This window comes from Amphiprion ocellaris, chromosome 7, assembly GCF_022539595.1.
Source record: "Amphiprion ocellaris isolate individual 3 ecotype Okinawa chromosome 7, ASM2253959v1, whole genome shotgun sequence".
In the NCBI taxonomy this organism is placed as follows: domain Eukaryota; kingdom Metazoa; phylum Chordata; class Actinopteri; family Pomacentridae; genus Amphiprion; species Amphiprion ocellaris.
The window spans coordinates 13,541,852-13,569,812 of NC_072772.1; the positions used below are offsets into that span (position 1 = coordinate 13,541,852).

Below are 27,961 nucleotides of genomic sequence, written 5' to 3' on the forward strand. Positions count from 1 at the left end.
TTTCATTAAAGCGTCAGCCTAGTTTTACAATAACTGCAATTACCATAAGCAATTTTCACAGCTCTATAGATATGGATTTAGCATTGCCAGTAGCTGAACAGTGAATTAAGTCCCTCTCTCTCTCAGTGTGTTGGTCCTGAATGGCGCTGGAATGGAATTCACAAATTAGTGTCGTCTGATGGAAATGTGCTAATTGCTGTTGTTAAGCTGCTGCAATAATTAGGTTATGATGGCAGACGGCTACACATGTTGCATGCACACACACACGCACACACGCACACACGCTTACGTATGCATGCACGCAACCAAGCAGCCCAAAGCCGGCATCCCCTCCCCAGTATGGTGGAAATAGAAGGCTAGATTTAATTACTCATTTTACTATCCATCTGTGAGTATAATTTCCCAGACATAGAGTCAAACATAGAGTGCAACAGTTGATGGTTTCTCCTGTTGTGGCTTAGAGAGATGTTTTGTTTTTTTTTAACAACAGTACGCTGTAATGTAGTAACACTAAGCAAATGATTAGATTAGTCTGCTGGCCGTTTGGGTGTGGAAATATCTGCACAGTAAAATGAAAGAGTCAAAGCACAGCAGCAGGGAGATACAGATTGAGATTTTTCTTTTGTACGTAAAAACATGTCTCTGCAACTACATCTCTGTGTGTCCCCAACTTTTCACAACTGATTTTACTGCATATCTGTGAACATGCTAAACAGGCAATAGCAAAAAATTTGAAACAAAAAATGCAATGGACCCTAAAACCGACAGTTTTACATTGTACATTGTAGAGATAGCGGGTTGCAACATGCAGAATTAATTCAAAATGAAAATTGGAAAAACGAGACTTGATGTTTAGTAAATATTCACCTTAATTCACCACCTATGATGTTTTCAACAAGTTATGGCAGTAAATAAATACCTTTAAGAATTTTTGTCCTACTGAATTGTAATTACGCTAATGGCTTTAAAAGTGAGCTAAATATGGTTAAAGCTGTTTTATAGTTTTAATGAAGTGCTCTTGGTGGAATCTGATTGTCAAAAGAGGAGAGATATGTCCAAACACTTAAATATCTACCTGAAATGTTATCTTATTTAAACAGATAACATTTGAATGCTGGATCCAGAATTATGGACTCACCTACTGCTATTTTATGGTAAATGAAAATCTTATTTTTAAATTCAAAACATTGGTGATACAGCTAGCTATCAGTTCATTTTACTTTGTAGGCCTTTATCATAACTGTGTCGTCTTTGAAAATACTTCTGAAAAAATAAAGCAAAGAAACATTAGATGCCTAGCTGGATGGCATTTGGATGTTATTTTAATAGCTCACATTTGAGTGATGGATTCTGTCTCATGGCTTTAAATGCCATTTTTTTAATCTTTCTGAAACCAGCAATGTGAAGGACTGTGCAGTACAAGAAGGAGTCCACCAGTGTCTGAAGCTGTGAGAGATGGCGTGGCGTTATTTGTAGCTACCTGTTGCTTGCTTTGGTGTCCGTTTCTAATTTCTCTTCTTCTTCTTGCTTGCTTACTAAACTTGTTAGGAGATTGGTTACATAACTGGTTTAAACATCAATAATAACAAATGAAAACCTCACCACCAGGGTTTAACGCATAAAATTTGAGAAGACAACATGTGAAAGCAAACTGAAGCACATTGTACCTGCTTTTTTACTACCTAATATTGTCTCTATGACCTTAAAACATCATGTCTATCCTCCTGCCTTGCTGAAAAAAAAAAACACACATTAACTTGTGTTGCTATTTTGATGCTGCTGTCCTGACATTCTTCAATGCACAGACCTGCTTATCAACATGCTGTTTAATGGCTCTGGATTTCAGCAGAGATTACTGGATTGCTAACCTCATCAAAGACATCAGCACCCCCCAGACTCTTTAACCTTGGAGACCTGACTCTCTTTTTCAGCAGTTTTTGTGGTGTGTGTGTGTGTGTGTGTGTGTGTGTGTGTGTGTGTGTGTGTGTGTGTGTGTGTGTGTGTGTGTGTGTGTGTGTGTGTGTGTGTGTGCGTGCGCGCGCGCGCGCGAGTGCATGCCCGCAGCCTAGCTCAGCAGACTACTATACGTTAATGTAAAATTAATCCTCTCTCCACGCAGTCTTGTACAAAGGTGCTCTCCTGTTGAAACATAAAGATTCTCTTCACTTAGATGCAGTGTGTTGCTCTTGCTTTAGCTCCATCATTGTAACTTAGTCTTGTTTCATATCCCTGGAACGATGGAGGACTGCTAAGCAATCGATGGCTTTGGATGTTGAACGTAATGTTGTTATTGGTTACGTGCATTGCCAGACTGTCCAAGGATGAGTCATTCCCCCATTTGACAAGCCTTTTTAAATGCGTGGAGAATATTTACAGAACTAATGAAATGCTGGCTTCAAATTATAATACAGTTTTTGCAGAAATATCTACCAATCAACCATTTGAACCCCAATCAATTTCTCGGGCATTGTTGCTCCTGTGACATTTTTATTCACTGTGGGCTCCTTTGTCACTGCAATATGAAGTCCTGCACTTCTATGAAAACAGCACAACCATGTCTTGAAGTACAGAAAACTCAAAACATCTTCATTCAGTGTGACACAGTTCAATGACATAAATAATAAAAAACAACCCAAAAAAATCCTTGCAGTCAACATGCGCAATGTTTTAAAAGTCAGAAATCAGATCAATATAAAGTTAAATATAAAGTTTCAAACTGACCTGAGATCAGATTAATATGAAGTTAAATATAAAGATTAAAACTGACCTGAGATCAGATCAATATAAAATTAAATACAGAGATTAAAACTGACCTGAGATCAGATTAATATAAAATTAAATATGAAGATTAAAACTGACCTGAGATCAGATCAATATAAAATTAAATATAGAGATTAAAACTGACCTGAGATCAGATCAATATAAAGTTATATATAATATTTAAAACTGACCTGAGATCAGATCAGTATAAAATTAGATATAGAGATTAAAACTGACCTGAGATCAGATCAATATCAAGTCATATATAATATTTAAAACTGACCTGAGATCAGATCAGTATAAAATTAGATATAGAGATTAAAACTGACCTGAGATCAGATCAATATCAAGTCATATATAATATTTAACACTGACCTGAGATCAGATCAATATGAAGTTACATATAAAGATTAAAACTGACCTGAGATCAGATCAGTATAAAATTAGATATAGAGATTAAAACTGACCTGAGATCAGATCAATATAAAATTAAATATAGAGATTACAACTGACCTTAGATCTGATCAATATGAAGTTAAATATAAAGATTAAAACTGACCTCAGATCAGATTAGTATAAAATTAGATATAGAGATTAAAACTGACCTGAGATCAGATCAATATAAAGTTAAATATAAAGATTAAAACTGACCTGAGATCAGATCAATATAAAGTTATATATAATATTTAAAACTGACCTGAGATCAGATCAATATAAAGTTAAATATAAAGATTAAAAGATTAAAACTGACCTGAGATCAGATCAATATAAAATTAAATATAGAGATTAAAACTGACCTGAGATCAGATCAATATGAAATTAAATATAAAGATTAAAACTGATCTGAGATCAGATCAGTCTAAAAGTAAATACAGAGATTAAAACTGACCTGAGATCAGATCAATATTGAGTTGAATATAATGTTTAAAACTGACCTGAGATCAGACCAATATGAAGTTAATTATAAAGATTAAAACTGACCTGAGATCAGATCAATACAAAATTAAATATAAAGATTAAAACTGACCTGAGGTCATATATATATATATATATATATATATACACACACATATATATATAGTCATGTAGAATAAAGTTAATTTGACAAATTGTCATAATTTTAATCTTAGAGAATCTGAATTATGACACCTGCAGTTAGTTTTCCCTCTGATAAATGATAGAAATTTGGCGTTTCTTTATTTTATTCTTTTTAAGGATAGAATGCCTCTCTACCCCCAGCAGATTTGGGGGTTTAGAGGGTTAAATAACAGTTTTCATTGCTTAGCCAAGATTTAGTTTCCACAAATATGTTAATTCAACTTTTAATACAGTGATTTTTTTTGAGTTCTTTGTCTTGTTATCTATAATAACATACATATTTGATATATTTGTTCATTGTACATGATCACACTCCGCTATATCTGTTCTTTGTTTTGATATTGCTATCAGAACAAATACAGACACTATACAGAATCAATCTGACCACTACCAGATGCATACTCTGACACGGGAGTCGGGGACAGGGGCCATGATTTATTAAAATGACATCTTTCACTTGTTCAGTTGTTTATTAAATATGAATAGTTCATCTCATGGCAGTTGGACATTTTTTGCATGAATTATAATGCACAAATTATTTATGATAAATGAAAATCCATGTTTAATTCAAAACAGTGGTGGTATAACACTACCAGTCACCACATTTCACTCTGTCTGCCTTTTCTGCAACTGCTTCCTATTTAGAAATGTAGAAAAATATCTAGCTAGATGGCATTTATTTGTTATTTTACCGGATCATATTTCAGTGGTGGCATTAAATGATGTTTTGTAATTATCTGTTACCGATACACGAATATCAATTAGACAAATTCAGACATGAAGAGGAGAAATAAATGTTTATTTGTAATAAATATGTATTTTTTAACACCTCTGCTTAGACTACCTTCAGCATCCTTAATAATATGAATACAGACGCTTTATGAGCTTCTTGGAACGCCCATAGACGTCACAATTATGTTCGCGTTCTGCTTGTTCAACAGGTGTTAGATAAATTGCTTCGACTGTCTATCTTACTGAGAGAATTAGCTGCACTTTACAAGGATAATGAACACTGTCGGTGTCAATGCAAGTAAGATATAATTTAAAGTTTGTTTCATTCTTTCTTTCTTCTGTCATCTGCTCTGTGAATGTGAGCAGAAAATTGAAAATCACCACTCAAAATCAGGTTTAAAAGGACATTTCTACATCTGCAACGCACTCTGCATCATCAGACATAAATGAGTTGAAATTCCATCATTGGGGCGAAAATAATATTTGAAGTTTATTGCTAATTGGCCAGTCATCTGTAAGCCACCAATATATTGTGCGTCCTTATTTTGGGGTCAGTATCTTGGTAAAGGAAGGTGTTTACTCGATGTGGGCGTTTGAGACTGCAGGATTTCATTGCGGTGTTCTGACACAGCCAGCCACTGTTTTAGCATTCAGGACACAGAGGGAGAGACAGAGAGAGGAGAAAGAGAGAGACCAAGCACCAGTGAAGAAGCAAGAGAGGAAGTAGAATGAGCCAAACAGGAACACAGAGATTTTTGAGGCTGAAGAAGAGACAGAGAGTCTCTTAGCATTCCAGCTCTGATGCCAAAACTTTCACTGAATCAAGGATGCCTTCTTCACTGAGGCTTCAATGGCAGCTCTGTCATTTACTTGTCTTCCTAAAATCTATTCACGCTGCAGGTGCGGCAAAAGAAAGAGATTTTTATAGGTGACTTGTACAGGTGCTGATGATTTGTCCTGATTTTAAGTATTTGCAAGTTAATCTGGGTTTTCTTTTTGCCCGAAGATATCTGCATTGTTTTGGGTTTTTCTTCTTGCTATCACTAAACAGTTTTTTTTGTTTTTTTCGAACAATGTTTCAGTCAGACCCATAAAAAATAAAACAGATTGTCCAGATGATGGCACTGTAAAAATATTTTATTGTTTAGTCTATATGAGGAAGATTTCTTTTTCTTTTTACAAATCTACTGCATAGCCATGATTATTTTCACTGAGAATGGCATTCAAATTCCATTTTTTATAGTTTTTCACATTAAATGGATCGAAATGGCTTGAATTTTTAAACATAGAAAACTGCTAGAAAACTCCCAGTGTTCGGCATGACGCACAAACAAATCTGGCGATGGGGCAGACATTCAAACTAGCCATATATGCATGTTTGGGATTAAGTGCATCAGACTACATTTGCTTAAGATCCAGAGAGTCTCCAACAGATCAGCCATGCAAAACAGTCTTTGTTGGTCTTTTTGTTCAAAAATCTCCAAAGGCCTGACTTGCTGCATTGCTTGACAATACATTTTATTTCCTAGTGCTACATTTTAGCTCTTCAGATTGCTCCTTTAAGTTACACAGTGCTTCTATTTGTGACCAGGAATTAGGGCTCATTCCCACATATAGAGATGTCTCTGAAATATCTGTGGCTGAAATACAGCGTTTTACAGCATATTTTTAACAGAGTAACATTTGGAAGAATATTGTTGTTTGCTCTCTAGCTGGTGGGGAGTTAGATGAGTGAATCTATTCCACTCTCATAGATCTCCTTTTAATATAAGGCTACCCCCAGCAGCCAGTTAGCTTAGCTTAGCACAAAGACGAAACGAGGAATCAGCTCATCTGACTGTCCAAAGGTACCAAAATCTGTTAGTACATCTATCGCAAACTAACTATTATGTCATGTTAGTTTGATACATATATATACCAAGAGTCAAAACTCCTACTTGCTGTTTATAGGGGGATGTATGATAGTTATTTCTCAGTTAGCAGCACATATGAGATAAGAAGAGATTCAAGATGATTGCTCCTTCTATTCAAGAAATAGTCCACTTAACCTTAAGTTTTTTGGCTGTAATTTCATTTGAAGCTTGAAAGACTTACTGAAAGCATACGGTTTCAATTGCAGCAGATGTTATCATTATTTTTCTGACAGATTTTTAAATCTTTTATTAGCGAACAGACATGATGATCTGATTGGTTTGGTGGATATTTACATTGACTTTTTTTTTTTTTTTTTTTTTAAACAAATTAGCCAAGTCAGTGTACTGTAATGACATTGGTCATTAATCAGTCTACACTTTAATTCTTCCCATTTGTTTATTTATCTTCTCTGATAGCAGGATGCGGTCATGAATAAATAAATGACTGCAAGCATTATTAGTAGGTTCTAATTGTGGGCTGCAAATTGATCCTCCTATAAAAAATGATAAGCAACGCTCACGTACTGACTGCCACACCTGTTACCATGGTAACATTAATATTAACATGACCTATGACGATCGCTTTTTGAACAGTTAACAAACAGCAGACAGCTTTATTAGTAGTTCAGCTTTTGAATTCTTGTTAAAATCACCGAATAACAATTGCAAAATGCTGCTTTTTTCCATTTGCTTTTGGATGACTTAAAACCAAACATATTTTCAAACCATCTGTACTTCAGGTGTCAGCTTTCTCACCAGCCGAAACAAATCACAATGTCTGGACAAAAGGGCCACGACACATTCAAACAGAATGCATCAGGTTAGATGTGAAGAAAACACTAATTTTTTAGTAGACTTTAGCTAAGCAGTATGAAGTACAGAAAACATCTCATTACACACTGTTCCTCCAGAGTCCTAATTCCCTTAATTCACTGCACTTCCCTTGATCTACCAGATTATGCTTCTTTATCACACCTCTAGTGACCTACGCTGTAATTTACTTTCTGATACCCTTCACAATAGAAAAGCCCACTGGGTAGTGGGTAGTCACTATATGTCCAGATACATTGTGCCATAGTTAGGATATGAAGGCAGTATTCATTTTCTTTTCTTTTTTTTTAATCAGATTTATTGGGGCTTTAGTTCAGGTCAGTGTGACAGCCTTCTTCAGCACAGTAGAGTTGTCATTGATGGCTCTTAAATATGGTAATGTAAAAAGACAGAGAAGTAAACTAACAGTAAATATTTCCTGGCTTCATCTGCAGAACAGTCGTAGTGCTGATTTCAGTTTCTCTTCATGTAGCAATGCAGCCCTGAGGAACTCTGCGGTGGAAAGTTCAGTCCTGCGATCTGACCTCAATCAGCTCAGATTAAAGCTGTGATCCGACGTCTGGCCCCCTGCGACCTGTTTCACGATGCAGCGTACCCCCAACTCTGTGCAGGCAGAAATTAGTCTGAGAACACAGCATTCACTCTTCACCACCACAGGAGTCAATGCAGTGCATCGCCTCTCATGTTTTTTGTAGTAGGATAGAATTGCATCACCATCTCTGCAGTGAGAAAAAAGTAAATGGTGGTGTTGTTTTGTTCGGGCCCATCACTGCTGAATTGAATTTCAACAGAAGCAGTGTTGAGAGCTGGCCTGCAACAGACACCTGTCTGTTTTTAATTTTAATTGAATGTCTGAAGTGACACACAGGAGAATTGAAGTGGGCCAGAGAAGGTACCACAAAGACCTAGAACATTCATAAGCCCATTTATCATCTCTCTGTCTCTGCTGACCTGACTAGAACTGGGTCCCTCCTCACTGTGTCTGACTCACAGTTTACTGAGAGCCTGTCCCACCTTCCTCTTTAAACAATAATAACACTGACTCACCAACCCAGACTTTATAGAAAAACCTGTACTAAATATTTTTACTTAACCTTTTACATTCAAACTGAACAGTGTCAGATACTTAGTGAGAAATCAGTGTTCCTTTCAGTGCAACATTTTATTACAAGGCTGGGAGCAAGTTTCTTTTATATAACTGTAGTTTATGTTCGTGTCCCACAAGATTGTCTTTTAATTCAGCTTCAGATGCTAAAAATTGAAATGATTATGTTATTATTATTGGACTAGACACTGGACTACAGATCCTAATTGCGTGTCCAATTGGTACAAAATGCTGAGACTTCACACAAATTCAGCCTAGTTACTGAAATGCAAATTGTCAGCTAAGATCTGACCGGCTTGGCGCTCATTTAAATCACAGCGACTTCAGAGCGTCTGTTGGCAGTGAGGATGCTGTGACACTAGTTCATCTGTACGTCGAGGCTTATTTAGCCTGCTGAGAGTGAGAGCCCGCTGTTCGTATTAGATTCTGTCTCTGGCAAAGTGGGGATGATTAGATAAAGTGTGTCTGGTGGAGTGGAGCACTTTTTCACTTTACAGTAGCAGTGCCTGTGAATGAGTGGAGAGAAGGACTTCACTTTCTGACAATAACACAGAAATGTCTGTCTGCAGGATTTTTACTGCATCTGGGAACCGAGGCCTCAATTACAGCCTTAATTAATCCATAGCAGTTTATATACTCTACCGTGCTACAATACAAGTTTACAATTTTTATGTTTTAGAGTTTAAAAGACGCTGTGCTGAATTTCTTACTGGCATTGTGAACAGAAATTACTCCATAAAGCTGATGCAGTGAGCGAGTTAAAGACAAAGCAGAGGAATTAAAGAGGAGCAGGTTGCAGAGGAGAAATACAATACAATATAATTCAATACAATGGCTCTCATTTTGAATTCCCTCCCTACTGTAGCGTCCCCTTTGCCTGCACTTCATTCTGTCATAACACAATAACTGAGCTCTGACGTCTTAAAAGGCATTGCAGGAGCATAGAGGTGCTTGAAGAGAAAATTGCAGCAGCTCACAGCGGCTGGAGTGAAATACCATTTTGTCTCACTCAAGATGGATTCCACAGTGAGATTTCAGAGGACCAGTACAGAATCAAAATGGAGAAGCCAGAAGGGAGGAGAGAAAAAAGGGAAAGAGGCAGTGTGTGGAGTGGACAGCTTTGGAGGAGATGTCTGAATTTTGTTTTTGCTGCTGCATGGTATTGTATAGTTCTCAAGGTTTTCACCTTTTCCAGACATGCTGTTATTTATTGGTCTTTTTCAAGCGTTTTGTGCGTCATATGCAATCCGCAACAAGAAGTGTTTAGTATTCACAATTAAACGAAGCATTTATGTATACGGATGTGCAGAAAAGCAGTAAAAATGTAGATAAACAGCAAAAGCAAGGATGAAATTCTTCTTTGGTTGTTGTTTATTTTGTATCTGGCCTCCTCGACCTGTGAGAAGATTTCCTCTCACCAATCGTCTTGCATAGTGGCATGCATGCATGGCTGCCGGCATCTCCACACACACACACGCACACACACACGCACACACACACACACACACACACGCATACAGAGTCTCAACCCTCCCTCCTTCTCTTTATAGATTCCACTTGCTAGTTGCCCATCTAACAGCCCTGTATGTAAACCCGTGAAACCCCTTCAGGACATCAAATCCGTGGAATCTGTTGTCGGTTCTATCTAGGTCAATGCTTACAATAGCTATGCAGTTTTGTTTTGCTTCTCCCGCCTCTCTCTGTATCCCCTGGTTTGCCTAACCCCACAAGGTTGACTTTTCTTTGCCTGTATAAACATCAAAAATGCACATAAAATGCAAGCATATTAAGCATGCTTTGCTTCTTTCATTCATATTAGTCTCCAGTGGAATATTAAAACAAGTAGGGGTTTGATGTTAACATTAGTGTATAATTTGATATTACATTTAGGTTATTTCTCATTAATTTTTTTTCTTACAGCTAATTGGTTTGGACTGTGGTGTTATTAAACAGTTCTGTCTGGTTACACTGTAACTCAACACGGCGCTGCAGCCGAGCAACATGAAATGTAGGAGAAAGGCTGCAATTATGGTGTGACATACAGTTGTTTTCTCTCTGATCTATAGGGGATGATGTTACGTGACCTAAGGGAGGTTGCATCTAATTTGTTAACCCACACAGAAAAGAAAAATCCCGTGCACCTACTGGCCCATGCATTTTTTATGGGATTCTGAAATGTCTATTTGGAAGGCCCTTTTGACCAAAAGCACAATAATAAATATTAAAATTCATCATTTCAGAAAGCTGTGCTAATTATTGCTTTTGTCTGGCTTGCTCTCGCCTTTTATTGTAGATTTCTAAAATACATCATACATGTTAACTCTCCGTTTTACACACGAAAACCCACAGCTTCCCTTGTTCAACTTAAATGAATTACCCATTTCTAATCTGCTTTAGCTGCTCCCACACAGCCCCACACAGTTTGCTCTACTTTTGGATAAATTGCTGATATGACTGCCTTCAGACATGGGGTGCAATCAAAATCAAATATGGAGAGAGAATATTTTGCAAATCTAAGCAGTCAAAAGCTCTCAGACAATAAAACCTCAATCAGAATCGCGCAGCACTCTAACAGTTGGGATGACTGAAGGTTTCTCTTCCTTTTAATAATCTTCACGCGGGTGTCTGCTCGCAGTCACGGTAATTGGATGTGCAATTTAATTTTTGGACTTTCCTAACAAACCATTTGCTGCCATTCATTCTTGTACAGTGTGAAAAACAACTTCCACATATATTAAGGGGCCGCATTTGCTTTTCCATCACAGTAAACACAAAGCCTCAATTTTACTTTAAGTTTAATCAATTTGTGGTTCAGTTTTTCATGTGAGCATGTGATGTTCAGTGTCTGTAAAATGACATAAAGGAAGACAAAGATTTCCAGGAAATAATTAGTCATGAAACACGTGGCTTTACAAACTCTCTCTATCTATAAATCTGCACTTCCAAGCCTTGTTGTTGACATCTATTTGGCTCAACAAGCAGGCAATTTAAAGCAAGCAAAATGAAGTGCTTCAGTGAATTCAGCCTGAAATAAAATCAGCCATAAATGCCAGTGTGCCTGTTCAGTTGTCAGCCATACAGCACATGAACAGGCCATGTCTGACAGAACTGGCAGCTTTGGGTCATCAACTGCTTCTTTTTTCCTCTCCACACTTTTCTTTTTCTGTCATTTTGGTAGAGGTTGATTTGTGCTTCATCAGTCAATGCAACTTTGCTCCACCACCCCTCATGTCTCTTTTTTGGATGTGTTTTTGAAGCTTAGCAGGGTTTGTATCTTGTGGACAATCCTCTGACATTCTGGTCATGAACTCTTCTTCAGAGTTTTTTCTTTACGAGGCAAGAACTTTCTGCTCATCTACAACAAACATTCTCCTCAGTCTACCCGTCTGTTACGTATTTTCCAGTTTTGTCGTGCAGATCTGCTTTTTAGTATTAACCCAACTGTTGATTTTGGGAAACTATCTGTGTTTGATGTCTCTTCTGATAGATCACCTCTTTGTTCCCCACATTTAGTTGTCAACTGTCTAATTACGTTATTAATATATTTGTGGATGTTTTTTGCTCCTGTCACATCTTAGTCACTGTGGGCACATTTGTGCAGTATGACAGTTATAATTCCAACAGTCATAAAGAATCTAAATTGAACTTCTTTTTATTTAACCAAAATTCTCTCTATATATTATAGAGATATTTTGCTCTTTGCATTTATTTTTTATTTGTACCATACTCATTTCCTATCTGCTTTGTGTAAACACAACCTTCAGTTTAGCCCAATAGAAAGTTCAACCAAAAGTCCCTGAATTTTTGTCATATGACAGGCAGAACCTGGTTGCTGAAAAGGCTTTGTTTTTCAAAGCTTTTTGAATGACACACTTATATCAGCATTTTAGGCTATATCTGGAAAATTTTCACTAGAACATGGGAAAGTTCAGATTTGATGATTGCTGTAGTTTTTACAAAATGGTGAAATTTTGGTGTTTTTAAGAAGATAACATGCCTTTCAAATCCGCTGGTAGGTTATGGGATTCAATTCTATTGAACAAACTTACTCAGAATACGGCTGATGCTTGACTAGCGAACAAAAACTGTCTAAATGGTTGTGGTGTGATTTTAAAATGTGGGGTTTTTCTTTATGTTTTCACTTTGTATTTTATATTTACACGCGGTGCACATCAGAAAGGAGAGTTGCTAAATAGATGATAACTCTTTAAAATATGCCTAAAAACTCTAATGTGTGCAACAGTATCTTAACCCTGTGATGCCAGCATACAATATTTTTCTTCTCACCTCTGTCAACACCTGTAGCTGTTTCTCTTCTGGCCCTAAAGGCATCCTATGCTGCTTCTGTCTTAGCAGGCCCACCACTGCACAGAGAAGACAATCTCCTGTAAATTGCTTTTTCAATCAGTTTTGACATCAGTCTGCTCCCATGGGAATGTGGGCATCCATGTGATGGCAGAGAGGAAGGTTTCTTTCCTTATGGATGTTGACAAGCCCACTCAGCCTGGTTTGATCTGTAGAATTAACATAATATTACCGTACTTCAGAAGTGGCTGTGACAGCCATAGAGGGATTGGCTTTCTATACAAGACATTGGCGCCAGTGAGGTTGCTGCAGCAGCACAAAGACAACACAATAAAAGCTGTTAAAGGTCAAAGACTCATATTACATGTAGATATGAATTTTCAACACAATTTGTGCACTGTATGTTTGTGTTCCACAGTAATTTACTTCATTAGTTCAAGGGTTTTTACAGTAGTTAGCTGTAGAAGTACCACTTAACAACAGATATTATGTAGCCATTGTTTACATGCATGAGACAAATGATTTCTTCCTTCATTTTGCTTCAGTAAACTCTGTTGAGTCATGCAGAATTAACACATAACTTCTAAAGGTTTTGTGTGCTGTGAGATTCAAACTTCGGCAGCGCCCCATGGAGAGAGAAATCCTTCAGTTGTGCAGGAGTGAATGAATTCTTTATACTGTAAATGTTGTTTTGATTCTACATAACAGCCACACAACTGCTGCCTCTCATGTATTTCCACTCGCTCTTCCTATCCGCTTCAGGACAAAGATATCTCATCACATCCACGGGAGCCTTGTATATTGTGGACGTCCTGCCTGAGGATGGGCTGAACAACTATCGCTGCACCACACGCCATCGCTACACCGGTGAGACTCGCCAGAGCAACAGTGCACGTCTCATCGTGTCAGGTCAGTACTGCATTAAGACTGGAATCAATTTAATTGCAAAGATGGTAAATTTGTCTTCGTCGCTACTTATAAATAGGCATGTGTATTTTGTGTGTTGTATGCTTTTGATTAGTCTACATCTCTACACAATGAATTATACATTACTTTTCCAGGCCAGGCAATAACAAGCAAACAAACACTGGAGTGTCAGTAGGTTCTTTTATAAATTGTGCCATAGTTCAATGAAAGGAAGTCAGCATGTGATAAAGAGATGGATAGAATAGAGCCGATCATGGTGATATCTCTGATTTAGTATTAGGAAACAATGAAATCCCTCCTGAAATTATAGGAGTACAGTCTGTTTCTGTCCTCTCTCCCACATAACAAAATATACAGTATATAGAACTGAATGTTGACCCCCAGAATCAATATTGGATTATACTGTCAAGCGCCTGGCAACGCTCACCACTAATTAACACTAAATTCTCTGCTCCTTCCAGACCCCACCAATGCTGAGCCAGGCATCTTGGACGGCTTTGACCACCGAGAGGTGATGATTAATCATCGGGTGGAGCTGCCCTGTAAAGCTTCAGGCTACCCTACGCCCAAATACCGCTGGCTGAAGGACAACAGCCCTTTGGAGCCTGACAGTCGCTTTCGCCAGACCGTCACAGGGTTGCTGATAGAGAGCACTCAGCCCAGCGACTCTGGAACATATGTCTGTGAAGTGTGGAACAGTTATGGCAACGCTGAGGTCATGGGGCGTCTGTACGTCAAACGTAAGTCTTTAAATAAGGATGGGCTCTTGTGTATTATAGTAGCAGAAGCTACTGTACTCCAGCACAAAGTCCTTGTTAACTGTCCCTGACATTTCTGATTGTGTTGAAGAATAGGCAGCTAGCATGACTTCATATAGGTGAATGGGACACTACGCATCAACGAATTTAAACAATGAACTTGGCTGAAAAACATTTCCAAAAGCAACTATCAGACAGATGCATATACATTTCCATCACCTCTGAAAAACCAGTGTATACAACACTGTATGCCTCTATGTGAGACAGAAGTGATCAACAATATTTGCCAACATTTTACTTCAACAAAACTAATGCACACCATTGAGTTTACTAAAAAGATTAGTAAGACCTTACTCTGTTTTCCAAAAGTAAATCTATCTTCAAACTGCTTGTTTTCCTCAAACAGTCAAAAACCCAGAGATGTACTGTATATTCACATTAAATTATAATATAAACATATCAAAATTGGTGACAATTATTTTCTGTTTGAACGATCAATCATTTCAACTCTATCCTGAAAAAAACTATTACATCCTTTTCCTCTGAAATCTTATGCAGTCATGCTGGTCAAATATAGTATAAACTTGCTTTTCTATCTTCCTATCACCTTTACCAAAGCTGTGCAAAAACATGTATGGAAAACTTATTTCCAAAACTACGTTTTTGTGATTTCTGTGTCTGCAGAGCCCTTGAAAGCAGTGGTCAGCCCTCGCAAGGTGAAAGGCAGCGTGGGTAGCAAGGTGTCTCTGTCCTGTAGCGTGAGCGGCTCAGATGAGTATGAGCTGTCATGGTATCGCAACGGAGAGATCATCTACCCCGGCAACAATGTTCGTTTCACTGGGCTGAACCGGGAGAACCTCATCATGGAGGGAATGTCGAAAAGCGATGGCGGAGCTTACCAGTGCTTTGCCAGGAAGGGCAAGATGTCTGCACAGGACTTTGTGCAGGTTATCCTTGAAGGTAAAATAGCTGCAGCATAAAGGCATCCATGCACACAAATGCTGACCAAAAGCTCCAGCGTAGCAGCTGTCTGTGCATAATCAGTGAGTTAGCAGAAACAGATTCAGGCCTTGAAGATCAATACAGGGTTTATGTGTTAATGGTATGCTGCTGTGACTCTCTGCCACTGCCAGTGTGATTGTCCCAGTCTTCACAAACACATACAAAAACACATGTACACACACTCTTTAATCCAATATCTTACCTTGGCAGCGTTGCTTAGGCAACTGTCTCCTGTGGCCATGGAAGCTGTAAAAAGAAGATATTGATAATCTATAATCATGTGGAATAGACATAGATTATCAGAGAGCAGCAGCAGGCAGACACAGACATTTCAAAAGCCAACCTCTCTGTGTCTGGGAGGAAAGCTCCTGGATCGTAATGAAAAGCATTGAATGGTGAAGTCCTGACAAAAAAATCTTTTTTTCTTTTTCCTTTTGCGGCCTTATAGTTATTTAGCAAAAAAGTTTTTTTTTTATGACAAAGACTTGTTTCCAACAATAAACATACCGTAGCATCTTCTCTTAGATACTCACAAACACTCTGGGTAAATAAAAACAGGATCGTTTCAAATGATAAATAAATTACTTTGATGACGTGATATGGCAGGACTTCATTACAGGCTGTGTGATCTGGCCACTGATCTTGCTACTATACGCACAATGAAAAGCTTTTTTAGTTTTCATGGCCTCAGGAAGTGTACACTGCATATGCATTATAAAGCCAGTGTATCAGATTACATGTGGTTCTCAGAGCTTTGTCTGTCTCTCCAAGCACCAAACCTTATCAAGAACAATGGGAAAAAATTCTGGCATTTCTTACGAATAGATTTGATCAATTTGCCTTGTGGTCCCTGCAGTCAATACTGCAAACTCACGGTTGTTGTGAGGTCAAAATAAAATAATTCACTGGATTTGTGTAGTGAAACATTTTCTTGCTCATTCAGGCTGTTTTTCTAGCTCTACCGCTTGTTGTTTTTGGTCTGGGAATTGTTTAAGCTTTCCTCCCTGTGCTCGCCCACACTTCCAGTCAGCCTGTTCACATATTCCTTCACTGCCAAAGTTAGATTAACTAAACAACACGATAACATGTAACTGATTATTTAACTGTGTCATAACTGAAACTACCAAATCCTAGAGACATAATAATAATGAGCTATTCTTAATTTAGGATATCTTTGTCATTCAAAGTACATAAAAGCACTTTAGGTAGGTGTATCTAGTGGTCTGAGATGCACAGTTCATAACTGCGATGTCACTGGTTTGAATCTTGAGATTGACCAGTGTTGTATTTGTTTTCCAAAAACCCCAAAAGTACATTATTAATTGCCATATCGTTCACTGTACCTGAATACCTGGTAAAAGTTATCATGAATGAAAGCTTTCTCACACATTTGTTTGATTTTGACTTCTGTTTTATTCACCACCGTGTTCCACCTCATCCCCAAATGCAGATGGCACTCCAAAAATCCTGTCGTCCTTCAGCGAGAAGGTGGTGAACCCCAACGAGCCCGTCTTCCTGGTCTGCAACGTCAAGGGCACGCCGCCTCCCAGGTGCAGCTGGTCACTGGACGACGACCCCGTCATCAAAGACAGCCACCACCACCTGGGCCACTACGAGACCCACGAGGGCCACGTGGTCAGCCAGCTCAATGTCACGCACACCCAGGTGCAAGACGGCGGGGTGTACCGGTGCACGTGTAGCAACTCGGCCGGGGTCGTGTACCACCAGGCTCGAATAAACGTAAGAGGTGCTTGTCAAATCAGCTCCTCCAAGAACAACAATACACATACCTGTCTGTGTCTTTGCAGTACATGAGCAGCGTCTGTTGTTTGGGTCTGACAGTTAGTTGCACTTTTTTTTTTAGGATTTTGTTGGTTTTTTTTGTTTTTGCTTTCATGTGTGCTCCAACTGATATGTTACTTTTTCTTTATGTTTGGATTTTCTCATCTTTGCTCAGGAATTTAGTCGTATCGTTAAATCTAAAATCACATTAGCATCTCCTTTAAGGTTGTGCTCTACTGAGGGATTTTGCTTTACTTTTTCGTTCCTTTTTACATGTTTTTATATTGCAGCTCCCTCTTTTTCTCTTCAGATTATTACTGTGCTCTTCCAACATGCCTGTATTTTTAGGTCAAATGAATTATCCTGGTTTGCTGCTCATGAGCGTATCTGGATATGGTTTGTAAATAGCCAGAAGAAAAATATATTTCTTCTGTTTGAATATATTTATCTGTGGTGTGCTTGTGTGTGTGACTGAGTGTTCATGTGTGTCTGCGTCTGCGTGTATTTACTCAAGCAGCCAATACAAGTCTTCACGATCAGATGTTAAAGCGATTACTCCGTTTCCATTTTATGAGACACAGAATGAGGCACAGAATGTATTACATTTTATGAGACGCACAATGTATTACAGCTGAGTTAAAAGTATCACTAGTGCAGTGTTATTTAAATGTTTTCCTTCAGATGTTTAGCACGCTTTAATCTGCTTGTCATTTCTCCGCCTTATACCTTGTGGTAAAGCAAACAACAAAACTTTAAACAGCAGTTTTCCTGCTTATCCAAGTCTTATGCAGGTACCATTTGCGAAGCTGAGGAGGGAAACCTTTTTTATGTTTAAATATATTCATATAGTTAGGGAGTCATGAGCCTATTTACAAAAACACCCAAAATAGAGCTGCTCTTGTGATTTAATGTTAGCACTGTTATCCTTTTAATGGTTTTATCAAGAATGCTTTCTCAATCTCGTCACTTTGTAGGCCGTGCCAGCATTCGTCCAATGAAAAACATCACAGCAATTGCTGGACGGGATGCCTTTGTTCACTGCCGTGTAATTGGTTACCCTTACTACTCCATAAAGTGGTACAAGAACTCTGCGCTGCTACCATTCAACCACCGACAGCGAGCGTTTGAGAACAACGGCACACTGAAGCTGACCAACGTGCAGCAGGTAGATGCTGGCGAGTATAACTGCAAAGTGATGGTCCAGCCCAACAAGATGGATTCCCAGAGCGTTCATGTTCGCGTGAGGGGTAAGTCCTGTTCAGTTGCAAAGTCGGTTTAGTTAAATGTGTTATACAGCCTTAAAGGATTATTGCTTGTTGTTTAAGTTCAATATTTAGCTTCAGCTGTTTCAAACACTGGAGGAAATGTTACGTGTCACTTTACAGGTAAACAATATGTTTATTATTTTATATACTAAAAATATATACTAGTATTCTGCTTTTTGATAAACAGTGCAGTTCTGTGACTGTTAGCAAGACATAGTCTGACTCACTGGATGTAGACGAGCCTTCCACTTTCCCCACACATTTCACATGGTTTTCTCATCCCTTTATCATATCTGCATGTAACCATTTGCAAAATCCCCTTTGCAAATGGAATCAACAATAACCTCTTACCTAGCAACCTATAGAAGATTGAAAAGTGTTGTACAAGATTTTGATTTTGCAGTAAGACCTGCTTCTTCAGGTAAATTGATCATTTTAATAACAGTGGTCACCCATTTGCATGCAAATATTCACCAAAACAATTCCCTGTCAACATTTTGCATGGGCACCATCGCTGCATTCTTGGCTTAGCACAGCCCAAGACGAATGTGATTGGTTTAAAGAACTGAAAACAAGCCAGAACATTATTACCCCCGATAGCAGACAATCATGAGGTGTAGGCAGACCATTCATCAGCGCTGACACATCTCTCTAGAGAGAGGTCTAGCTTTGTGAGACAAAGTTTTTGTTATTTTAAAGATGGAATAAGCAAACATTTTGTGAACTGTGCTTATTTTCTTTTTTGCTCAGACTTATATTGGAACATCAGTACCACTCTTGTATCACCAAGGGTATAGCCAGCAGTCTTTTAGCTAGCTCATTCAGTACTAACACACTCTGCCTACCAGCAACTCTAAAGCCCCCCAATGAATATTTCATACTTTGTTTAATCTGTTAAAAACCTGCATGTAAAAATAATATTTTAAAGCTACAGTATGCAGGGTTGGGACCAAAAAACAACCCACTCCTTCCCGTAAGGCACTTATTTAGATTCACTCCTTCCAAACACACAAATAAAACTGTCTGAGCACAGCTGGAGGACTGTTCCAAGAGAAGGAGAGCGTCAGTGGGGAGAGGGACGCAGCGCATTAACACTAACTCATATCTAAAAACACACAAATAGGCTACATCATAACATCTGCAAAGCCAATATCGGCAAACATTAGATAAATACCACCATCTTTGCTTACAGCAAAGCTACAATACAGACAATAAACATCGTTGTACATTTTGGTGAAAATGTAAAATGTGGTCACACTTCACCATTCTTGTTACCTAATCAAAAGCTTTAGCAATCTGTTGTTGAAGAGTTCAATGGCCGCACTGCCAGACTGAGTGCAAGTAGGCCTTGATCTCGTTAGACAGGCAGGTAGACCATCTGATCACCTAATGCAGGCTAAACGCAGAGATCGGACAGACTTTTTGCAGGCCTGTACCTGCCTCAGATACCATATTTTTCACTTTTAAAAAAATGAGTACACCTGATTTATTAGCTGTTTTTGAAGTGTAAATAACCTTTCAGCAAATATAACCAAAAAAAGGCTTCTGGAGTGATCTGCATACTCTAGCTTTAATCGTAAGCAGATTTTGCTGCCTTTGAACAGAGACAGCTAGCTATCTAGTCAAGCAAACCATTATAATATTATGTGTGTGGTGTTGTACTTCACATCCAACATTTAGTCAGGACCAATGTTTTTTTCTCAAAATGTTATAAAAACATACCTTTAAATTGTCTCAAGTTTGACATTGTGTGATATGGTGATAAACATTCAGTCATAATTTATAAAACTGAATTCAATAGAATGTTTAAATTGGAAAACAGCTCATTTTTCTTCCTCTCTCCACACACAGATGCAGGTATATAAATAGATCTCACCAGACCTCTAAATTAATCCACCTGATATTCCACAGTACATAAGTGTGGTTTATGAAGACAGTATGATTGCCGCTGATATTACAGCGCCGAGTGACTGATCTCCACTGAGATCTTACAACTGTAATAGGTAATACTGAAAAAGGCTGCCCCATTATGCCAGCATTTCCTTCCCTCAGTACAGTATGTTAGGTTGTTGTCACTATATTACACTTTCCCATGGAGCGAGGGAAACAGAGGGAGAAAGAAAGTGAGAAGGAAAGAGAGAGTGATGATATAAAGCAACACTTCCCAGTGGTGCTATAGTGAGCGAGTGCATTTGTTAATTTACTCCGCTCATGCTTAAAATGCGGAAGTGTCTTTGGGGATCCCAGGAGTCCATTATCTCCACTTTGTTGTGAATTAAATAAGCTGCTAAAGTGCTGCTTATTTCACTGTTATTTGAACTCACTGGACACTCACGCAGATGACTTGTGCGATGGCTGGAGATTTCTCAGAGAATTTATCACAGGCATTTTGAATAGATCTCATTGTATAACTGTGTGATTATATTATGCAGCCAAAGTGAATTTGTTTCTGGATTCAAGCTCAAGCGAGGGGCTTTGAGGACTCCTGTCAAACGCAAAGATACATCGCAAGGAATTTATTGATTACATTTTTGAAATAAATAAATGTAACTGTAATCAAGATTTGATTTTATACCAGTGGATAAAATGCTAGAGTACTAGCTAGACTGATTATATTTACAGATAAACAGAAAAATTCAGCTTCTCTTCGATTTCTTTTTCCAGCCAACCTGAATGAGTCACCTTAAAGTCATAGTTTTTTTTGTTCTGTTTCTGTCTGCTCCTGTAGCTTCTAATGTTTAAAGGACAAAATGTTCCAGTCTGAGAATGGCAGGGAATCATTGCAGAATGTTTTGCTATTCAGGTCTTTTATGTTCTTTCAGTGACCTCTTTAAAGAAAGATAGACGATTGTAGGATTAGACTGAAAAAAGGACACAGTCCCTGCCACAGAATCCAGGGAATTAAAATGGTCTTTGAAACTCTGGGCTGAAAATCACATTTGATCTTTATTTCTTCTGCTGCCTGCAGTCCCTCCCTACATTCAGCCTTTTGAGTTTCAACGGTTCACCATCGGTCAACGTGTCTTCATACCCTGCGTGGTCATGTCAGGCGACCGGCCCTTGGACATCACGTGGCAGAAAGATGGACGGCCAATCCCCGTCAGCCTAGGTGTGACCGTGGACAACATTGACTTTACCAGCTCCCTGCGTATCTCCAACCTAACACCTGACCACAACGGCAACTACACCTGCATCGCACGCAACGAGGCTGCTGCTGTGGAGCACCAGAGTCAGCTTATTGTTAGAGGTGAGGAAGCACAAAGAACCTTATCTGATGATCTGCTGTATATGCACAGGTCGTCATCTTAACCAATCCCTGAAGAAGTTAACTTCAGACTTTCGGACAGTTCTTTCTATCTGGTTGAAGGTAAACACAGCTAGCGTAGTGTTTGTCTGGTGTGAAAACCCACCAAACAGGTGCTCAATATTAAAGACACCCAAAATGTTATGTATCACTGTCAGCTGTTGCTGATTTGTTTGTGTCTATGTGCAGTTCCTCCTCAGTTTGTGGTTCAGCCTGAGGATCAAGATGGGATCTATGGGAAAACTGTGACTCTTAACTGCTCTGCTGAAGGCTATCCCCCTCCCACCATCGTTTGGGAACACTCCAAAGGTACGTTAAACACAGTATAAATAAACCGTACTGTACTCTCTTTTTGTTCTAACAGTGACACACACGTGAAAATGGTCATTTCTGTTGCCCTCAAAACACGGAGAGATGATTTTACATGTGAGTGGGTTCCATTTGTTCACCCACATCCAGTGCATACGCGTGTGAATGTACAAACACACAGCCATCTGCACTGCGGATATGGGCTGGGGGCTTGCAAGGTCTCCACCTGCATCATTAGAAAGTCATCAGAGAGAGATGGAGACAGACAGGCAGACAGACAGACAGGCACACAGGGACAGACAGACAGATTGACAGACAGGAAGGCAGCAGGTGAGTTCAGCCACTTGAGCAGGGCAGATGAAGAGGGGCCCCAGATGTTTGCTCCATCATCCATATAACCAGGGATGAAAGCTTCACCAACAGATGGACAACAACCAATGAGAAGTGTGTGTCTGTGTGTATGTGTGTCTGTGTGTGCGTGTATGTGTGTGTGTGTGTGTGTGCGTTTGTGTGCTCGGCCCCATGATCAAAGGAATGAAAGAATCAGATCTGTTTTTCACCCTTTGATGGGATTTGTGTGTGCGCGTGAGCGTGTGTGTGTGTGCATGTGAGACAAGCCGGCCTCATGCCTGATTAGCACTGTCTGACCAGTGCTGATCAGTATGTATGGAGAGATCAGGCTGAGCAGCATGTGTGTCTACTCACTTGTGGTGTTTGAAACAAGCTTTACCAATCCTGAGGGAAGTAACACAAGGTTCATTTAACCAGCCGGCAGGTTCGTTTTATGGTTTTGGGGCCTTTGTCACATATATTTACCTCAGTTTTTCACACCCCTCCTGCAGCTCTATGATATGTTGTTGCACAGGATATCAGTCAGAGCAAAGGGGAAATGAAAATCACCTCAGAAAAAATGTGGCTTGGGAAGCTAATGTCTAATTTGTTGTAAGCCAGAGTACAGATTGTCCAGAGAATAGCTGTCTGGCATGCTTTTACTGCAACAGAAGTAGCTAAGAGCCAGATGAGTGTCTCTGGGAGATATGGAACAGTAAGTAAAGGTCAACTGCTATTAGCATAATGACTAGCACTATATGGATATGCAAAATCCATAATTCAAGGAAGAACACATCTACCTCCCTCCCTCTCACTCTCATTCAGAGCCAGGGGAGCAGGAACAAAGTCACCACTTGACCCTTTGCTAGCCACGGCCACTTGACTGCATTTTAATTAAAAAGCAAAAACCCACAGCTCCCTAAATGGTCTAATCTGTGCACGCTAACTTTAACACAAGCTAATGCAACGTCTGGCTCAGTTCACTTGTGTTTAATACCACATGAGCAAGGTGGAATATGATGCTTTCATCACTTTTAGAGCAGACTGCTCTGAAGACATTAGTCTTGTAATTCAGTGTCAGTGACATTTCCTGCAGATCTAAAGCTGACATTGCAGAATGAGATACTGTATTTTTTTAACAATAAAAGAGGGATGATTACATCATTTTCTATTAAAAAATATAGAGATTAATTACACACGGGTGGCAGGCTAGAATATGTCGAAGATGTCAAGTCCAATTATTTTAACATCCTTCATAGGTGGATTACAAATGTCAGTCATAGAGGACTTGTGAGAATTGAGAACAGTGCAAATCTTGTTCTCAAAGCAGACAAATCCATGCTTTTCAGATTTGTCTGCCTTCACTTACATTACACTGAAATGTGTTTTTAAGGTCATTTATGCGTGTGTTCTTTCGGATCTAGTAATTTAGCAAACATACATTAAATGCAAAGATTAAATCCAGACACAGACACAAAGAGTCAGAAAATCCTCATCTAACTTCAGTGGGCATCTCTAAATCTCACTGTGTTCAAGGCCAGCTGCAATACAAGGCTTTTCTCTGCTCTCCTTCTGCCTGTTGTTCCTCAGCACCAATCTGCCATCTTGTTAAACATGAGCATTATGTCTGTTCTGATTGCATCACAGCAGCAGCTCGGCCTGCTCAGCAGCTGTTTGGCGATTTAAGGATTTAGGCCCGGTGTTAAGAAACATGTTTACAATCCTTCCCAAATCTGACAGGCTTTGTCATCAAATCTGTAAACACAGACGCATGGTCAAATGAATGTGCATGCACACACACACTCTAGGTCATCTTACTATAAAGTATTGTATACTGTTTTAGCTTCATGTGTATTTTTCACCACCAGATTTTTCACCATCCAAAAAAAGACACAGACATGTACAATGTGAGCAGTTTAAGTGTTTGTTTTCTTATTTTTTACAACAACTCTGCATCTTCCTTTGTCCTTTTGTCCTCCTATTTGTGCTAGGTGCGGGCGTCCCCCAGTTTCAGCCCATCCTTCTGAACAGCGGCTCTCGTATCCAGCTGCTGAGCAACGGTTCACTGCTTATCAAACATGTGCTGGAGGATGACAGCGGCTTCTACCTGTGTAAGGTCAGCAACGACGTGGGAGCTGATGTCAGCAAGTCCATGTACCTCACCGTCAAAAGTAAGAGCCCGTCTATCGATAACAGCTTACAGGCAATGTGCGCAATCACAGATGATTCCTAATACATCCAGTAGACAAGCTGAGCACCGTGCAGACTTTGACCGAACTGAGTCTAAGAGTGATAGTTTTTGACTATAATACGTCCAAAATAACATCTCGCCTCATCTCGCCCAAACAGTGTGTGATATGGGGTCATTTTGAAAACACATCAGCAGTAATTATTCATATAAAACATTTTATTAGTGAAAGTAACAAGAAACAGGTCCCTCTCCAGATCAGTATTCTGTTAAAATAGTGGAGGCTTACAACTATCACCACAGAAACTCTAAAGAACCAGGAGTTGTTGAACATTTTCCTGTATAAATCTATTGCATGAAGAGAACTGCATCCTTCCTTTAGACCTTCGTCACATTCTTCTACCAAATACATATAAATATGCTTCTGTTTTGGTGCATGTGTGTTCCCTTTGCTCTCCTCAGTGATTAGTATGTTAATGTCCATGAATACAGGTCTCCTGCCTCCACTGAGCGTTAGTATGTAGCTCCCCTATAGAGCAAGGAGTGGCTCCTTATTTTCATGGTGCTTAGATGCGAGTGGGGCTTATTTTCCCTTTGCTACAGTTATCAAACTGGAGCACGAGGTTCCCCACTGATGGGCAGCCCTCTTTCTGCCTCTGTCTGCTCTCTATCTCTTTTTCTTCCTTTCCTCACGAGTCCATAGTCTGATATAGGTACAAGAAAAAGCCTACAGTTTTCCTCAGAATTATTAGTTGGTCTGAATGGATAGAGGATAGGTGTTGAAAATATTCTGTATCTAACCTCGACCTCTGACCTCTCTGTGGAAGGACAGCCAAAGAAAATAACTTGTGTAGAACACGCTTCTTCTGGCTAAATCTGTATTTCTTTGTCAGTAATATCGGCTGGCATGTCACGGATATTCATGTGTCACTGTAATTAAGCCTCGCAGTGTACAAGGCTGAGAAGCTGTCAGTGCAGCAGCAGCAGACTCATAGACGAACACACTCTGTGTTTTCATAGGTCAGTTTGCTGACTGTGGCACCCAGTTGCTATGCAGCAAGTTGACCTATGGCTGTACTAACCTTTTTTCTTCCATTTTCTACCACGCAGAGAGCAAACACTGTGGCTGCAGCTACAGTAGGCTCAATCCTCAGTAGCATATCAAACTCCAAACATTGATTTTTAAGAAATATATTTAAACGACAGAAAATTGCAAGTGAACAAGTTCTTGTGGCATACAGGATGTTTTAACTTATATCTGAAAAATGTAGATAATAAATTGGACCTGCATTTGTTCATGATGTGCTTGTGCAGTATTTCTTGGACTCCATTATACCAATATGCGCCCTTCAGGGTCAAAGAGAAAGCTAAACAGGTTAGACTGAGATGATATAGCTCAGTAATCTAATCAGGACTGTTAGTGCATTGAACTATAGTGCAGATCTTCTCTTTTTCTCTCCTCCCTGACCTTTTTGTTTTGGGTCTTTTAGTCCTTTTGTGAGGTCATCTTGCGATGACAGGAGTCCACTGAGAGAATATGCAGCAGCTGGAGGAGTGTTAGTGTTTTTCTGGGTGACTAAACACCCGTCATCTCCATCTTTACCTACTCCATGTCAGGTTGCTGTGCAGGTTGCTGTGTGTTGTACATGGTGTGCTATAGAAAGGGACAGTAATAGCATTGCACATGCGTCAGTACTGCAGGAGTTTATGGGCCCAATCAAACCTGTGGTTGTGACCTTCTCTCTGTTAGTGACTGTACATGCAGTTTACACACATGTAAAGCAGATGAGATGGATATTGAAGTGTGTTTTCCTCACTCTGCTCCATTGAATTGACACCAATCACAGTTTGATCCACTCTGCTGAGACCCATCTGCCATTGAACATATATGTGTGTGTGTTCGGAGGAGATGAACAATAAATAATAAATGCCTACGGGACATGATAGAAAGAACAGTGGTTTGTTTATGTAGTTCTATTGGTATGCATTTTGCAGCGATGTGGAAAATGAGTGTCTGTGAGAAGTAAACAGAAATTGCATGCAGAGTTGGAGTTTCACTGGTCTTTATAGTGAGTTGTATCATCCACCACAGTACTGAGAGAATATGTGTGTGTCTGTGTGTGTGAGGGTTGACCCGTCAGATGCACTCTGCTGTTGCTCCAGGCTACAGTTTCATGTTGTTCTCGCCTCTATCAAAGGGAATTTTGACAACTTCTGTGCTGAATAATGTACGCTTACTTCTCATAACTAGCAGTTTCATTAACATGAACTGTAGTGGTAACAGCGTCTTTACAGCTTCTATCATTTATATACAAGCATGTCCGTTCTCTTAAAAATGAATTTACATATTTTCTAGTAATTTAATGGAAATTAATTATAAGTTGTCACTTTTCATTCCATTTTTTTTCTCACCACAAGTTGAACATGATTGTGTACAAAGCGAGCAAAGTAGGACAGTAAATGTTTTTTCAGCTGCAGTTAATTGCTTGCTTTGTGTATAAGATACACACTAACCACATGCAGCATCTATTCTTACTGCAGCTATTATTTTTACTGTGTAATTGTTGAATAGCTTCAACACACCTGCACCAAACCTCCACTTCAGACCCCATGATTCCCTTTAGGAAACATGCAGGCATACAAAAGTCATTTTAAATGCCAGTTCAAGCAATCCAGACGGTATCGCCAGGAGCTTGGAAATTAATTTCTGCAAAACAGGTCAAAATTAAAGAGACAGCTAAATTTTATCAACTGTTTACCATCAACCTACATAGAATTATTGAGTTCAATAGACTGTGACCTGTCCAGGTTGTGTCCTGCAGGTAATGGACTGTTATGGATTTGACTTGTACTGAATGCAGAATTGTTAACATGTTTATTGTACGTTGCTATATGCGATTATAGTTACTTGCCACAATATAAAATGTGAAATATATTTTTTGCTATTTTTTTGCTTCTGCTGTCTGCTGCCTCCGCGACCCGACCCTGGATAAGCGGATGGATGGATGGATGGATGGATGGATGGATGGATGGATGGATGGATGGATGGATGGATTTTTTGATATTTCATACAGTCAATATATATAGTATTCCCTTTACTACTATGTTGCTTTAATGTCTAATAGTGGTGGATTTTTAATGCTGATATACCAGCATCTTGTGTCACAATCGAGAGATAAAAAAAAATACATGAATCTATGGTTTACATAAGCATTGTAGTATTTTTTAAATTCAGAATCCCCTAGCTTTTGTATAGAGTGGGACATTTTACAGCTGTCATTGCACCATGGCAGATAAACTATTCAGATATACATTTAATGGAGACATTATTTCTAAACGTTTTCAAGCGTAT

At 39.1% G+C, this 27,961-nt stretch overlaps 1 protein-coding gene across 2 annotated transcripts in view; it reads left to right on the forward strand.

The window, feature by feature from the left end:
• dscamb (Down syndrome cell adhesion molecule b) overlaps positions 1-27,961 on the forward strand; it is a 131,275-nt gene that overhangs the window by 68,023 nt on the left and 35,291 nt on the right. For both annotated transcript variants that reach the window (XM_023299561.3, XM_023299562.3), the window contains exons 4-11: positions 13,507-13,653; positions 14,133-14,411; positions 15,114-15,389; positions 16,882-17,178; positions 18,188-18,460; positions 21,447-21,725; positions 21,972-22,091; positions 24,413-24,592. In XM_023299561.3, coding sequence (XP_023155329.1) covers positions 13,507-13,653; positions 14,133-14,411; positions 15,114-15,389; positions 16,882-17,178; positions 18,188-18,460; positions 21,447-21,725; positions 21,972-22,091; positions 24,413-24,592 — 1,851 coding nt within the window. The remainder of the gene's footprint in view (positions 1-13,506; positions 13,654-14,132; positions 14,412-15,113; positions 15,390-16,881; positions 17,179-18,187; positions 18,461-21,446; positions 21,726-21,971; positions 22,092-24,412; positions 24,593-27,961) is intronic.